Below are 16,592 nucleotides of genomic sequence, written 5' to 3'. Positions count from 1 at the left end.
ATGTATTTTAATCATGTTTCAATAGCTATGTAATTTAAGTGAAGCGTTGACGAAATTATTCCGTGTAATATGTAAAAGCATTAAATAATTAGGTACTTATTTGTACCTACCTTTTTATTATACACGTGGCCATATCACTGCTGTTATAATAACTGTGATTGCATTAATTAATAATAAGGTAGGAGCCTATTTCTTCCGAATGAAAATGGTTGCAATATCATTGAATTCAACGGCATTTTCCCTATTTCCGGAAAATTAATTTTAACCTGGCACAATTTTCTTTTGTTTTGAATTAATATTTATTGAAGTAGGTAATAATTTTCATGGGAATACAGTACTATAATCATTGACACCAACCGTCATATAATAATAGCATCTTTATGACAACTATTTTGGTCCACGTACCCCCAAAATACTATAATGTTAAAAATCGGAAAAAAGTAGGTATTCACATCGCAAAGATTTAATTACTACATAACAAATACGCTTAAAATACTAAAGTTTAGAATTCTGATTGACAACGCATACTACAATAATAATTATTTTTGTTGAAATACTATGATCGTGTATTAAATACTATTGACTGTGTATTAAAAAGGTGGCAACACTGGTATTTAGCAGTTAAGCACGACGTCAGAGGACGTTAAGCTGTTGACAGCTGTTATTGATCCATACTAAATACCGCATAAAATGGAAGTAAAAACCGAAATTAAGGATGAAATATTGCCTGACGAAGCGGTTGAGTTAATCGGTGACGGTGCATACCAATGGATTGACGTAAATCACTTCAAAAGAAAGGGTCGATTTGACATGTCAGTCAAACAGGAAAATATCGATGACGACAGCAATAGTATCCACTTAAAAGAAGTAAGTAAATTCGTAATTTGTTAGAGCGAGGATTTCATAATTTGGTTGACAAATGCGCAATCAATTACTGAACGAAAGGGGGCACGACTATTCTTCAAGGTTAACAACAATAAATCTTATTCTTTGCTGCACCATATTGTTTGAAATGGAAGGTATCAAAAGGGTTTATAACGTGGTTTTTTCCTCTCAATTTTACGAAATCAGTAATTAATGTAAAAATAAATACCCACTAAAAACTTTAGTAATACGAGTAGTAGCACAGTACATCGAATTTAACACTATTAACCATATACAAATGAGTAGGTATCGATTTTTATTAATGATTATTGGTTTAAACAGACACAATGACGATCTGGCACATAGGTATATTATGCCGAAAAACCCGTTTCAGAAAGTGAACACGACTATTCTTCAAGGTTAACAACAGATATTGCTTGAAATGTATGGCTCCGCCATATTGTTTTACCATCTAAGGTAGGTGACAATAAGGTTTATACAATGGTGTTTCCTTTCATTTTTCCGAAATCAGTAGCTAGGTAATGCAAAAACGGGTGCTTGTGACTGGTCGTCCATCGTCTTTAGCTGTCAGTCGCCATTGTTTAATTCTGCTATCTTTTTGTCATCGAATAATAGTATGCGGTCCATGACATTACAGTATTTCGGCAAAAATTATAGGACGTGTTGAGTTTTTTCTTTGTCACATAAACATAACGTTGAATTCGAGAAATTCCGACGCCCTGCTTTATTTAAACACCTCTTACGACCGAAAAATGCTAACTGGCGAATTCAATTAGTTCCATTTTTCAAAATTGTATTTTGATGTACTATACCTTTTTAATAGTACGCGGACCAAAATGAACTATAATTATAGTTCGGTTGGCAACACTGCATTCACTGACAGAAGGCAGTGCGCGACGTTGGATAACCAGTCACGAAACCCCAAAAATGAATACCGTAAAACCCCCTAACTTCACCTGGTTTTTTTAACAGAAAGTCGGTTTGCCACCAAAATATCCACCAATATGAAGTCTTATAGATCTTATATAATGCACAATGATAGTGTTTATTTTAATTCATGTTGAAATAATACCCTTTTCATACTAAATAATACAATAAATCACTATTTTTTATATAGACGAAGTTAAGGCACGATTCCCTAACTTCACCTAACGTGTTTTAATAGGTCCACTAAAAATCTAAAAAAAATATCTCGGGGTCACCACTGAGGTAAGGGATAAAGTAGTGAAGATGACCCAGTAGGTTACAGAATTTGTACGTGATAAAGTTGGCCCAGTTTTATTCCCTTAACCACAAAAAGATACAATCATTAATACAGACTCGTACAATGAGATTAATGAAATTATAATTAATAATAACGTAAGTGTGTTGCGAGAAAATTACCAATCGTGAGATCGTAGATGCGACTAGAAAGTAGAACGGCGTTTATACTTGTGTTATTTTGATAATTCGCCTCCTCGGCTTTTATAGTGAATTGAATTTAAATTGAATAGAAGTAAACGCCAAGTTGGCTTGGGACGAATGACCGGTGGTTGCATGTCATTGTTTATCGCATGACCGAGGGTAAGTTCAAGCTCTGTTAACAATTTCGTAGAATTCTGTCTCTGTTTGAATTATGACACAACATTATCAATTAATTTAATAACGTATATCATGATACAAAACTGCGTTATTGCATTTTGTACAATCGTTCTAGTAATTCTCTCGCAATAATAAGTGACTTGTTTTGATACGTTTGCATTGTATAAATTCTTATGAATAGCGAATTTAGCAAGAAATATTATTAACATGTTATTGTGAGGCGTTTTGCTCAACCGAGTTCACTAACCGCAGAATATACCAATGACAATTGGTTTGAGATTGATTTGAAAGACATACTTTATACTAGTTTTACACAGTAACATAGCTTTAGGGTATTAAAACAAACTTAAGATGTTAACTTAAAAGTACACTTTGCCTCAAGATCCGTGAGGCACCCACAGATCTTTTCAAAACATTTTCTACAAAATTAATGTTTTGAGCATAGATGTATTAAAAGTTGAGATAGGCAACGATTTGGATTCCTCATAGAACTGAATGAAGCATGCCGACAACAGCCGATAACTCACGAGAAATGGCGACGCGATAAAAAAAATGCAGGGCATCACGGAGGATTTACTTTGGTCATTATAACGTACCCATAGAATATAATGTTAACGTGGAAATTTTGCCGCAAATTGATTACCAACCTGTTTCACCATACTTTTTCGCCATGCTTGCCGGTTTCACCATACTTTCATATACCATGCCGCCCCTAGGTCTTGAGCCTCAAATTGTATTAAGTAAATAGCCATGCCGCGGGACTAAATAAATTTAGTAAAATTTGATTATTATTTGCAAAGAGAACACGGCTTTTTCGTAAAATCAACATTGTAGGTAACCAATTTAATGATGAAACCCCTCACTGACATTTTTAGTTTATTTGTATATCGGCAAGTTTAAAGTACCCATCCAGTGATTTATCCGAAACGAATTGTAAATACATTAACTGCAATTATTAAACGCCGGACTGTACCTTAACAAATGACGTCATGATGTTTGTAAAGTATAATAATCAACCAGTGTGTGCGAATAGTGTAATAAAATAATCGGAATATTAAGAGTAGATTCATAATAGTGGTCATGTTACATAATTTTAAATAATGTTATTTTAGATAAGTGATGTCGGTGTGATCAATATAAAGTCTGAGACTGATAATGAGGGAATCGTCATCAAAGAAGAATTTGTTGACAACGCAATCCGCCAAACCGTTAATAAGAGTCCGCAACCTGGTTGCTCTGATACACAATACATGCCATTAGATCAGGTATTTATAACAATAAACTGTCAAAACACATTGTATCTCTTTTATTTTGTTAACCGTCAATTCATGGTGGAACTGCATTGTATTGTTGTTTTAATTTAATAAAACGCAATTTTTTTTGTAGTAATTCTTCGACTTTTAATAAAAAGATAGACAGTTGAAAATGTCCCTCTGAGGCGGGCGAAACCGGTCCTAATATATTTATTAAATGTGGAATAAGTACCACAATACAACAATAAACAGTATCTTTAGTATAAGTTAACATAATTACTTTGTATTCTACAATTGTGTAATACAAAGGAAATATTAATCCTGTTCTTTTTGTAGGTTTATACCCAGCAATGTTTCACAGTACGTCACAGTAAACCACTAGACATCGAAAGAAAAGACACACTTGACAATCGCTTAATACAGCATTCGGAAATAACTATCGATGAACAGGACGTCAAATTGGAAATTCAAAAATTATACTTGCCTAAAAACTACTGTGAAAAACCATATCAATGCGATGTGTGTTTAAAAAAATTCTTGTCAGTTAGTAGTCTCAAAATACATAAAATGACACATACTGGTGAAAAACCACATCAATGCGATGTGTGTTTTAAAAAATTCATACGGAAAGCTGATCTCAATATGCATAAAAAGATACATACTGGTGAAAAACTATATCAATGCGATGTGTGTTATAAGAAATTTGTGGACATGTATCGACTCAAAAAACATAAAAACAAATTGGTGAAAAGCCAAATCAATATCATATGTGTTTTGAAAAATTCAGGCAAATTAGTCATCTCAAAGAACACAAAATGACACATACTTGTAAAAATCCACATCAATGCGATGTGTTTTAAAGAAAATAGTAAATTCGTAAACTAACATAAAATGACGCATACTGGTGAATAAACACATAAAATGAATCGAACTGGTGAAAAACCAAATCATTGCGATGTGTATTTTAAAAAAATCAGTAAAAATAATCATCCCGAAGGCATAACATGATACATACTGGTGAAAAACTACATCAGTGCGATGCACTACGAAAATATAACTACCTCTTCAAAAAATTATAGCCTCACCCATGTTACGTTTATTTTGATAACTCAATGGATTCTTTTATATTTTTATATGAATGGTCGTATAGTAATCATTAAAGCATTGAGCTGAATTTATTCTGACATTATGCAACGCAGGTCAGTATTGCTTCTTCATGGCCTTTTGTATATCATCGTATTCATATTTTTTCTTCATAGGTTTTTAATATTATCGCTCACTTATAGTGCAAACCATAAACCGATGTGCCCATATTGCCAATCGGCGATAATACAGGCACTATGCTCCGTATACGTCATCCTCACTGAAATCGTTTGCGCCCCGGCAATATATTTTGTTTACTTAAAATGAACCCAAAGCTTAGTATTAACTAAAACCATTATAAAACAACTTAAACCGTGCAAATCGTTGACGTATATGCCTATGTTCGAGAATATCGTGCGCCGACCGGGTAAAATGGCATCATATTGTTCTAAGTAGAGAGCAATTACAGATTTGAATTATGGTTTAGTATTATAGACACTGCGACTTCAAGCTCAATTTATGTTTAGTATCATATTAAGCTATCTCGTATGTAAAATGCCTGTTTAACTAAAAACAATAGAATTCAGTATTTACTAAATTTAAAATGGGTAAGAAATATACAATGTATGTAGATATTTTGATTTATATGTACTGCAAATTAAATCAGTGAAGATAACAATAAATTTGGTAAGTACCTACCTACCGCATTTCTGGAAAATTATTATTTCAATATCATGTGTGCTGACTAAACGCAAAATGACGTCGGTTAATTATAATAGGTATAGAAAATTATTAATTCATGAATTCTAGTGATAAGCTAATAAATCTTAGTTACTATTTCACATAGTGCAGTTTCATAATAATCATTATTCATACAGTGTACAAATTGCTAAAGATAATGTACCTATATAGAATAAGATGGATTACGTTAAAAGTAAGAGGTATTTATCTACTATAAGAGATGCAATCGTTTCTTAAAACTAATCCAATAAAGATTTAAGTAACTCGCAACATGTTCTATTAAAAATATAAAATATACGGGTAATTTCCCAAATGTCAACGTTTTTTCAAATCAAAAATAACGCCGAATTGATTTCATTTTTCAATAAGGTAAGTTTCAAGCGCACCCTCAAAAATCACCGGCCGCCACTGGTCACAGCATTTCTGAACAATATATACACACTATTATTTAGGGATTCCAATCCCGGGATTCCGAGTAAAGTTATTTTTGATACCTATGAATCCCGGGATTAATAAACATAATTCCGAAACTTTCGGGATCAATTTTTATGGAAAATAAAATAAAAACGAAAATATAACAGAAAAATACTTTTAATAACAAATAATTGAATAAAGTTGATTTATTCCATTTGTAAGTTGCCGATTAATTTTATTTTTTCACATAAATTACAATGCTTCGCACTATTGACAAAGTAATTCTACCATGATCTCATACGTTTTACGGCAGTTTCATATTTGGCTGACTAATTAGATTTATGAAGCGGAAAGGCCATAAATAAACCATGACCCATGTATTAAGTCTTTACTATCAGAAACAGCAATTTCATATTAAATTTACATTATTATTTATATATTATAATATTATTTACCCCATTAAACTTATGTATTTTCAAGATTGAACATATACAATTTTAACAATAAATGTCTTAAGGGGGGACTTGCTCAGCGTAGATCAAAATGAAGCTTTTATTGCATTTTCAAATCATGATCCTGGACATTCCTTAAACGTTGTAGATAACCTATTTATCTAATTTTGAAGCCTTATTATCCTTTATATTTATTTTAAACATTTGATGACTGCATAAAGTATTTTTTTTTTACATAAAACAGTATTCTTTTAAACCTCTCTCTCCAATATTTTAAAATTTAGTCATAGTTCGGTACATGAATGTGCAGTGGTGTTACGATTTTTTACGTTTATTAATTTTTAAACGCATTTATAAAACCATTAGTATAATTTATGACGAGATAATTTTAGTAAAATATTTACGATAAAAAATTATATTGATAATCTCTGTGATCCCAAATTTGAGAAGAATTAGGCATTTTATTATTCAAAAAATCGGCAAGATTAACACATTTGAAGATAATTCTAAAGATACTTATTATAAGCTATGTCTTTGACCATTCAAGTGTGATAAATATCCTACGAATAATGATTGCTTTATAATAATTATTGACCTAAGAATAAGGTAGTGTTTTTTTGAAATACGCCATTTCTTTTGTCGTCCCCCAGTGGTTAAGCTACAACGTACGGCCGTAGCCATAAATTGAAAAACTAAAACTGAAGTAGGGAGTAAGATCATGTTAACGCGCGTGTTTGAACATGTACCTAACCGAAAAAAAATCTTTTTTTAAACGGTACATGTTCAAACACGCGCGTTAACATGATCTTACTCCCTACTTAAATTTAAGTTTATCAATTTATGGCTACGGCCGTATGTTGTAGCTTAACCACTGGGGGTTGACAAGAAATGGCGTATTGTCGTAAACGTCCAAAATGATTGTATAGTGTGAAAATGTCATAATATTATTTTGAACCCAAAATATTCGATGTGTTTTTCGAAGTAAAAACTGTTAGTGGTAGTTAATGACGTTTATTATTTACATAGATAAATAATTCATTTCAGAACTAATTATGTATTTAAGAAGAGGTGAAACAAAAAATTGTATTAGTGGAGTATAATGTAGCAATTTTGTAATGTTATAAATTATTTAATGTTTTTTTTGTACGAATTATGTAATATGCAAAATTGATAAAATATTGTACTTAGTTATTTATATAATCAAATTTTCAACATACCTGTATTTTGTGTCTAATAGGTTTATATAAACAAGTAATTTTATAAACAATATGCCAAAAACGAACCCATGTTATAGTTTTATTTCAATAAATATTTTCAAAATACACATGTGTAAATAGGTAATATAATAAACTTCTGTTTTTGTGTGTAATTAACTATGTACTTAATTATTTTTTAACATATTTGTGTTTTGTATTTGACAGTTTTATCTAAACAATAATACTACCTATGTTATTTTATATATTATTATGAAACTATTTTTTCAAAATATGTTGTTTTTTGTATTGCCATTAAAAATAAAATACTTCCATTTGCATTACTCTTTCTTACCCTGAATCCTAATAAAGCTAGTATTCCAGGAACTTTTCATAATGAAAATACGTTTATATTAATTAATTGGTTGTAAGCTGAAGTATTGTTAAAAAAATACTCAATTGGGCGCGTTTTTACGTCTGAGTACGCTCCATTTGCAGCAAAGTGTACTTACCATAGACTATAGATACATCTAGACGCCACCCGTTGCATTGCTAAATGAAGCTACGTGCCGTGCGTTTGGTTTGTTGGCGAGTGAACGCATTCGCCTACAAATGTTCGAGACCATAGACCATTTCGCTAGTGCTCGCCTAAAGTGCTCGCACTAGACGCAGACTCAGAATTAAAATATAATTTTCTGTTTTTTTACGTTATATAGTATTTTTAAGCGGTCAAAATGCAACCAATTAGGTAAAGATATCCATAATTTAAGTTATTTTAAAGAAACACTAGGTCAATGATATTAAATAAATAATAATATACAAATAAATTGTCACGAACTTGTATCAAATTACCTATGAAACGTAATACCATCTTTTTATTTATCAGTACGGCTACCATATTTTAATACAACACGCAAAACCACCTTTCCTACTTAATTAACTTAAAATATTTATCACTGACATGTTTACCACAAAAAATAGCAAATTTACCACCACGAACTCGCAGATTATCAATGCTACGTGAAGCGATTCAGCACGATTTGCCGGCAATAATTTTGGAAACCATCTCAAAAAAATGTAGATTTTTTATCTTACTCTAGCGCGTGTCGCAGAGATTATAAGGGTGCCAAATACTTTCTCACTCGCACTCATGCATCGTTTTTGTTCAGGCCTTGGTACTTACCTTATTCCAGTAGGATACGACTTTGGCCCACAAAACGAGTACGCACTGAATTTGTGTGCTCCCTCTGTGGGAGGAGTCCAATCTCTTTGGGTAATATTGTACTTCTGCTAAAACTATGTACTTACTGTCTTCTCTTCTTTCGTTAACATGATTAATGATTGTATGTTGCTTCATATCCTGACAATAGATTGTTTTTTTTACAAATTCAGCTGCTTATTATAACTTCCCTTTGTCGTAAGCTTCTTTATCTGTCTTTCGTTTATATTGCCGCGGCATATTTACATATTGAGGAAAAATTGCACATTATATGTCACATGTAAGAAACAAAATCGTAGGTGATGACAACGCATAGTGTCTTGAACAGCGTACTAAAAAGGTGGCAACACTGGTATTTAGCGGTGAAACTCGTCACAAGACGTTAAGCTGTTGACAGCTGATATTGATAATAAATGCAGCATACAATGGAAGTAAAAACCGAAATTAAGGATGAAATATTGCCTGATGACACGGCGGAGGTAAGCAGTGACGGAGCATACCAATGGAATGACGTAAATCACTTCAAAAGAAAGGGTCGATTTGACGTGTCAGTCAAACAGGAAAATATCGATGACGACAGCAAGGGTGTCTGCATAAAAGAGGTAAGTAGATTCCGAATTTTTTTAGGCGAGGGTATATGTACACAATTTTGTTAACAAATGCGTAATATAAATGAAAGTGAGCACGACTATTCTTCAAGGTTAAAAAGAATTCTTATTCTTTTTCTGCACCATATGGTTTTAAATGGAAGGTGCCTATCAAAAGGGTTTATGACGTGCTTTTTTCCTCTCAATTTTACGAAATCAGTAATTAATGTAAAAATAAATACCCACTTACCTCTTTAGTAACAGTAACACAGTACATCGTATTAATACTATTAACCATAGACAATTGAGTATGTATCGATTTGTATTAATGATTAATGGTTGAAACAGACACGATGACGATCTGGCACATAGGTATATTATGCCGAAAAACCCGTTTCTTATGTTAGCGTCCTGTGTCACAGAGTGTAAATACGATGACATACCTGTCATATAATATGTATGGATAATAAATAAATGTCAGAATGGCATAGATATGATCATAGAGATATCATCATCGAGCGCCATCTACCGCCATTCGACCTGAAAGACGTAATTATTGTCGAACGCTCTTCGTATATTGTATTTTTTTGGAGTGGTGAATAGGTGCAAGATATTTTATCGCCGCTGTTTTCGGCGGCAATCGTTGCGAGTTACGACTTTCACTCAATATTATTTTGTACTTATTTGAATCTGCGAATGTTCTCGTAAAAAAAAGAAAATCAAATAGCAATAAAAATTACCTACTGTTTTATCGCTCAAGCTTAGTGCTAGCCGTTTATCAGTAATGTCAAATGCATCACGCTGTCACTTTTATTTCTCACCTATCTCACCTTTTCATCATTAAAAAAAAGAATACAAAATCATTTCGGTACAGGTTGTACGCCGGTAATTCTATTTGTTTTACTCTCTGAGTCGTGAGGGCCAATGTTCCCATTTAAATGGCGACCCTAGACTGACCTTTTTCCATCAACAGTGATGCCATCCTTCCCTTACATACTCATTATTAAATTCCTTTGGCTTTCGTCTCTTTTATTCGGCAAATCACATTCTTCTCTGACATACTATTATTATAATTAGATATAATTCTTACGTGCTGAGTACATGTTGAATATTTTGACAGTTAATCAAGGAATTTTGGACGTATGTACGCCCATTGTTTACTAGGAGGTCAGGTGATATGGTTACACGTAATAATTACGTAATTTAGACCGAGAGAGGCCCAATAATCATGGGTGTAACAGTAGGTATGCGATATTTAAATTATTGCAAATTAAAGCTGTTGAACAGCTATTAAAAATCCGCGAAATTTAATACGATGGTCAAGTATGGTACTGTTTTTATATCGCTACTGCCAGCGCTCCATTGGCGAGCCAAAAGTCCGAGGACAATAAATCGTCCGATTTGTCTATGCCCTGCTACTGATCAATGAACGAATAAAAAAGTCGAGCTGTCAAAAGTCAAAAATTGCGATTATCGTAATGTCTTCTGATAACCCTATAATTTTGTGTTATTTATATGTAGACTTGCGTAAAATAATATAGCAGTGAAAACAACACAAGATTTACGTTTTCTTTTATGAATTTCATAAATAAAAATAAAAAAATAATTGGTAAATCTCTCATTTTATAATGTGTAAATTAACAAATAAATCAATGAAAATGTTTAAAACAATTACAGATTTTTTTGCGGTCCGAATGATTGCGTATTAATGTCAAATCAAATTTGCATTGCGATCGACGGACGAAGTCTGGCAACTCGGAGGTAAAATATCAAACATGTTTGAAATCCAACGAGCCTGGTCTGCGGATTAAAAAGTCCGCAGACCTGGGGTGCTCCACGCGAAAAAAAAGTCCGAAGACTGTAAATCGTCTGACTTGCGTGCCAATGGAGCGCCGGCATACAATGCATTTGCGCCCAAACTCTTTACGCTACATTTCTACCATAAAATGGCGTGATATAAGACTAATAATCTTTTCAAAACATTTTCTACAAAATAAATGTTTTGAGCTTCAAATTGTATTATGTAAATAGCCATGCCGCGGGACTAAATAAATTTGGTAAAATTTGATTATTGTTTGCAAAGAGAACACGGCTTTTTCGTAAAACCAATATTGTAGGTAACCAATCTAATGATGAAACCCCTCACTGACATTTTTAGTTTATTTGTTTATCGGCAAGTTTAAAGTACCCATCCAGTGATTTATCCGAAACGAATTGTAAATAAATTAACTGCAATTATTAAACGCCGGACTGTACCATAACAAATAACGTCATGTTGTTTGTAAAGTATAATAATCAACCAGTGTGTGCGAATAGTGTAATAAAATAATCGGAATATTAAGAGTAGATTCATAATAGTGGTCATGTTACATAATTTTAAATAATGTTATTTTAGATAAGTGATGTCGGTGTGATCAATATAAAGTCTGAGAATAATAATGAAGGAATCGTCATCAAAGAAGAATTTGCTGACAACGCAATCCGCCAAACCGTTAATAAGAGTCCGCAACCTGGCTGCTCTGATACGCAATACATGCCATTAGATCAGGTATTTATAACAATAAACTGTCAAAATACATAGTATCTCTTTTATTTTGTTAACTGTCAAGTCATGGTGGAACTGCATTGTATTGTTGTTTTAGTTTAATAAAACGCAATTTTTTTTTGTAGTAATTCTTCGACTTTTAATAAATAGATAGATAGTTGAAAATATCCGTCTGAGGCGGACGAAACCGGTCCTAATCTATTTTTTAAAACTGGAATAAGTACTACTACAAAAAATGCGTTTAACAACAATACACAGTATCGTTAGTATAAGATAACACAATTACTTTGTATTCTACAACTGTGTAATACAATGAAAATATTAATCCTGTTCTTTTTGTAGGTTTATACCCAGCAATGTTTCACAGCACGTCACAGTAAACCACTGGACATCGAAAGAAAAGACACAGTTGACAATCGCTCGGTCAACACTAACATAGAGTATGCAACCAGTAAAATCAAACGTATGATGATACAGCATTCAGAAATAACTATCGATGAACAGGACGTCAAATTGGAAATTCAAAAATTATACTTGCCTAAGGTGGTTCGAATTAAGTTGAGAAGAGTGACATATTTTCCACGTAACTTTATTTGCCATGACTGTTTTGGAGTGTTTGAATCAGTAAATCATCTTAATTGTCACTACGTTTCATGCATAAAGTCTGAGCATCTTAAGTCATCCAAGTCACATACAGGTGAAAAATCACATCAATGCGATGTGTGTTTAAAAAAATTCCTGACAAATGGTAATCTTAAAGGACATGAAATGTTGCATACTGGTGATAAACCACAACAATGCGATCTGTGTTTAAAAAAATTCTTGTCAATTAGTAGTCTCAAAATACATAAAATGACACACACTGGTGAAAAACCACATCAGTGCGATGTGTGTTTTAAAAAATTCACACGGATTGGTAGTCTCAAACCACATAAAATGATACATACTGGTTTAAGGCCACATCAATGCGATGTGTGTTTTAAAAAATTCATGCTAATTCGTCATCTCAAAGTACATAAAATGACGCATACTGGTGAAAAACCATATCAATGCGATGTGTGTTATGAAAAATTTCGGAATATTTATCAACTCAAAAGTCATAAATACAAATTGGTGAAAAGCCAAATCAATATGATTTGTGTTTTAAAAAATTCAGGCAAATTAGTCATCTCAAAGAACACAAAATGACACAATTCTCAAAGTAAAAATACATAAAATGACGCATACTGGTGAATAAACATATACAATGAATCGAACTGGTGAAAAACGAAATCAATGAGATGTGTATTTTTAAAAAATCATAAAAATCCATATCCCACAGGGCATAAAATGATACATTCTGGTGAAAAACTACCTCAGTGCGATGCAGTACGAAAATATTATTACTTCTTGGAAAAAAAAAGTCTCACTCATTGTAAAGTTTATTTTGATAACTCAATGGAGATTTTATACTCATGGTCGTAAATTAACTAATCATTAAAGCATTGAGCTGAATTTATTTTTACAGTACCATTATGCATAGTAATAAAATAACTAATACTACCAAATTATTTTAACATATTATTACTTCATTCAAATGTATATACTAGGTAGTGTAAAATTATTTTTACAACCTCATGTAAGTTACGTCAAACAATAGCGCCTATAGATCCAGAGCGAGTTGGCTGGCATCAGCTAATGACAGATTCTTTTTATTCGGCTTAAGAAAGTTACTCAGTCTGATAAGAATAATTATTAGACTTTATATTTTATACAGATGGGACAAGAATGTTAAAAGACAAGATATTATTAATGGAAATTCAATATCACAATTTGGTACTGAGCTGTTAATCTTGGTTTTATTTTTCTTCCATGTTTAAGGATACTTTCCTCTTTTCCTTACGACTCCACCTATGGCTGGAGATACACTTATTTTTATTTCCATTTTGAATAATTATTCTTTTTAATATTTTTAGTCGACATTTAACAAAAATCGCCAAAATCAGCAAAGACATTAACTAAAGAAGTGAAAACTCACTTCTTTTTGAGATGCGAAATCCGCCATGACACTATGAGAAATAGAGCTCCCTGATTAGTTAGAGGCCTTGGAGTAAATACTCGCAATATTCTTTGAAATAATATGTGAGTTATGACACCAACAGTGAACTTTGTCAATGATTTTCACATGGTGTAATGACTTTTGATATCCAACTATTGTTCTATAGGTATAGATCAGGAGAGGCCACACTTTTCGTCGCTATAGGATTTTTTTCCCGAATAGACCAAATGTCAATTTTACAGGAGACGAAAAACAAATTTCATTGTTGTATATTTTAATATCAGTAGATGTATCAATCATTCTTTCTACACTGTATGATTGCAACATTATCTGAGAATAGATTCCAAGACTAATATACTGGTATAAATCATTAAATGCACAGAAAATGCGTTTTATTTACAAGTACTCACTGTGGATATTCGGGATTTTTTTAGCGCTCTCTCAGAATAATGGATATTCGGGACAAAATTTGGACGTTCGGGATTTAAGACCGTAGCGTATTGCTGCACGGCCCACAGATTACTGAGTGGTCAAAAAGTACTCGCCTCAAATGTTATATTTATTTACACGATAATTGTTAATAATTACCTCTACTATTTAAATACTTAATGATCGTAATTACCCAAGTTCGTATGTAATAATAACATGCGGCAATCGCTTTTTCGGTTTTTTCGGATTAAGTAATAAAATAGTTTTTAAGTAATTAACTATTTTTTTATTGAACGAATAATTCACAAGATTTAAGAATGTACCATTCTAATAATTGAACATACATAATTTTTAAAATCACTTCTGAGAAAATATATTATAACCAATAGAAAAAATCTTTTTGAAAAAAGAAAGACACCCAGCAGGAATCAACCCTGCATCTCCTGAGTTTACGCCCCAGTCCACGAATTATCCACTATGCTATGAGGTGACATACTTATGACGACAAACTTTAACTATTGGCCTTTTAATACCTGCTCATCAGCATTCTTCAAAATCAAGCGACTATCGGCGATCAGTTTTTGTTTATTAAATAAAAGTAGATATTATCTACTACCGACGTCACGGATATCTCCAATATTTTATGATGGCACTCACTCGTACTTGCTAACAATTTTATATTAATACTTTTTTCCAAAAAAAAATCTATTTATATATATTATCTGTATATTATTATATCTATATATTTCTATAATTAACAATTAAACTTATTACAAACCACCAAATAAATATTATATATTTACTATTGTAAGGAATAACAACACAAAATAATAGCATGTATAAATTAATTACCATTGGCTGCGTGCTGCCATAAGTATATAATACCCACCAAATAAATAATTACTAACATACGTCATATTAAATTAAATTAACTATCAGCGCAATCAAAAATAAATAATAGCATCGCCTTTATTTTCATAGAAATACCTAGATTAAAAGTAAAATAAAGACAAACAATGTTTGATTAATTATAATTTGAAATAATAATTATTTTTTACGTCATATTAGTTGCCGGGTCACACTGTAGAATTTATATAACCGTTGGGATTTTGTGTCATTTATCAAAACAAAATGCAGTTATTTAGGTTAAAATAGTCACTTCCACAACTCTACTGTAAGTTCAGGGCGAACTGGTGATGTATCAGCTATGAATGATATCTCCAAATTTGATGAATTCACTGTTAAAACAATATTAACTTTAAAAACAATATCAATAAGACGAAATTTGAAAGAATACTCCGGGCGGCCGAAATATATGAAAGTAGGCGTGATTGATTTAGAGCTAGACAGCGTGAATGTGAGAGCGAGATGCACGGCGTCAGCCCGGTTTGATTGGCTTAAAGTCATATTCGGGAAATAAACACTCAGCCAGAGATCTATTTCAACCGAAATTAACTTGGATATTGAGGTACGAATAGTTGGACATTCGGGAGAACACCAAACATTCATTTTGAAAGATATAATAATTATGTATAACCATCTTAGTCATTTTGTCATCTGTCTTTGTTTCATCGTTGATACTAGATAGATCAATATACACTTCAGAGAAGAGGTGTTTATTATCTGCATTGTGAAACTTGTAAAACAGTTTATCTAGGTCAGGGAGGCGGAATAATAGTTTGGAATTTTTCGATTATTATAGGTGCACAAACGAAAAAAAATCATGCACAAACGATGCACAAACAAACGCACCTAAAAAAATTGGAGTTTTAACATTGGGTGATCCAGGTAAATGGACCTTTTTTATTTGTCCATTTCAGGTTGAATGCTACGAACCTGTAATTTCACGCAATCTGATGGACTTCCACGTGACTAGTGTAGCCATCTTTTTGTCACTGAATTGCTGTCCAACAAATATTCTAATTCAATTTAGCATACCTTGTTCGGGCAATATAATTTATCGGCAAATCTGGTGGTAATTTCTTTTGTTTTAATAGTTTTTTTAACATATCGTCATACTACATTTTTTCTCGGCTCGTTAAAATAAATTGTCCTCTAACTATTACGAAATTAAAATATTTATCATGTACTTCGCATACTCAATCGCTGCATTAGGCTGAGGGTTCTTTTCTACATCTGTGGGTCTATTCTATACTTATCGACCGCTAAAGT

At 32.3% G+C, this 16,592-nt stretch overlaps 1 protein-coding gene across 1 annotated transcript in view; it reads left to right on the top strand.

The window, feature by feature from the left end:
• The first annotated feature begins 626 nt into the window (after positions 1-626).
• Positions 627-16,592, top strand: part of LOC147076954 (uncharacterized) — a 28,845-nt gene continuing 12,879 nt past the window's right edge. Inside the window, exons 1-6 of the mRNA XM_085940951.1 lie at positions 627-867; positions 3,579-3,731; positions 4,056-4,532; positions 9,241-9,423; positions 11,804-11,956; positions 12,296-13,117. Of these exons, the coding sequence (XP_085797077.1) occupies positions 691-867; positions 3,579-3,731; positions 4,056-4,532; positions 9,241-9,423; positions 11,804-11,956; positions 12,296-13,117 (1,965 nt within the window). The 5' untranslated portion in view covers positions 627-690. The remainder of the gene's footprint in view (positions 868-3,578; positions 3,732-4,055; positions 4,533-9,240; positions 9,424-11,803; positions 11,957-12,295; positions 13,118-16,592) is intronic.

This window comes from Rhyacophila brunnea, unplaced genomic scaffold, assembly GCF_057557595.1.
Source record: "Rhyacophila brunnea isolate RB1 unplaced genomic scaffold, BYU_Rbru_1.0 scaffold_13, whole genome shotgun sequence".
Classification (NCBI taxonomy): domain Eukaryota; kingdom Metazoa; phylum Arthropoda; class Insecta; order Trichoptera; family Rhyacophilidae; genus Rhyacophila; species Rhyacophila brunnea.
This window is presented reverse-complemented; position numbering and strand designations above follow the sequence as displayed.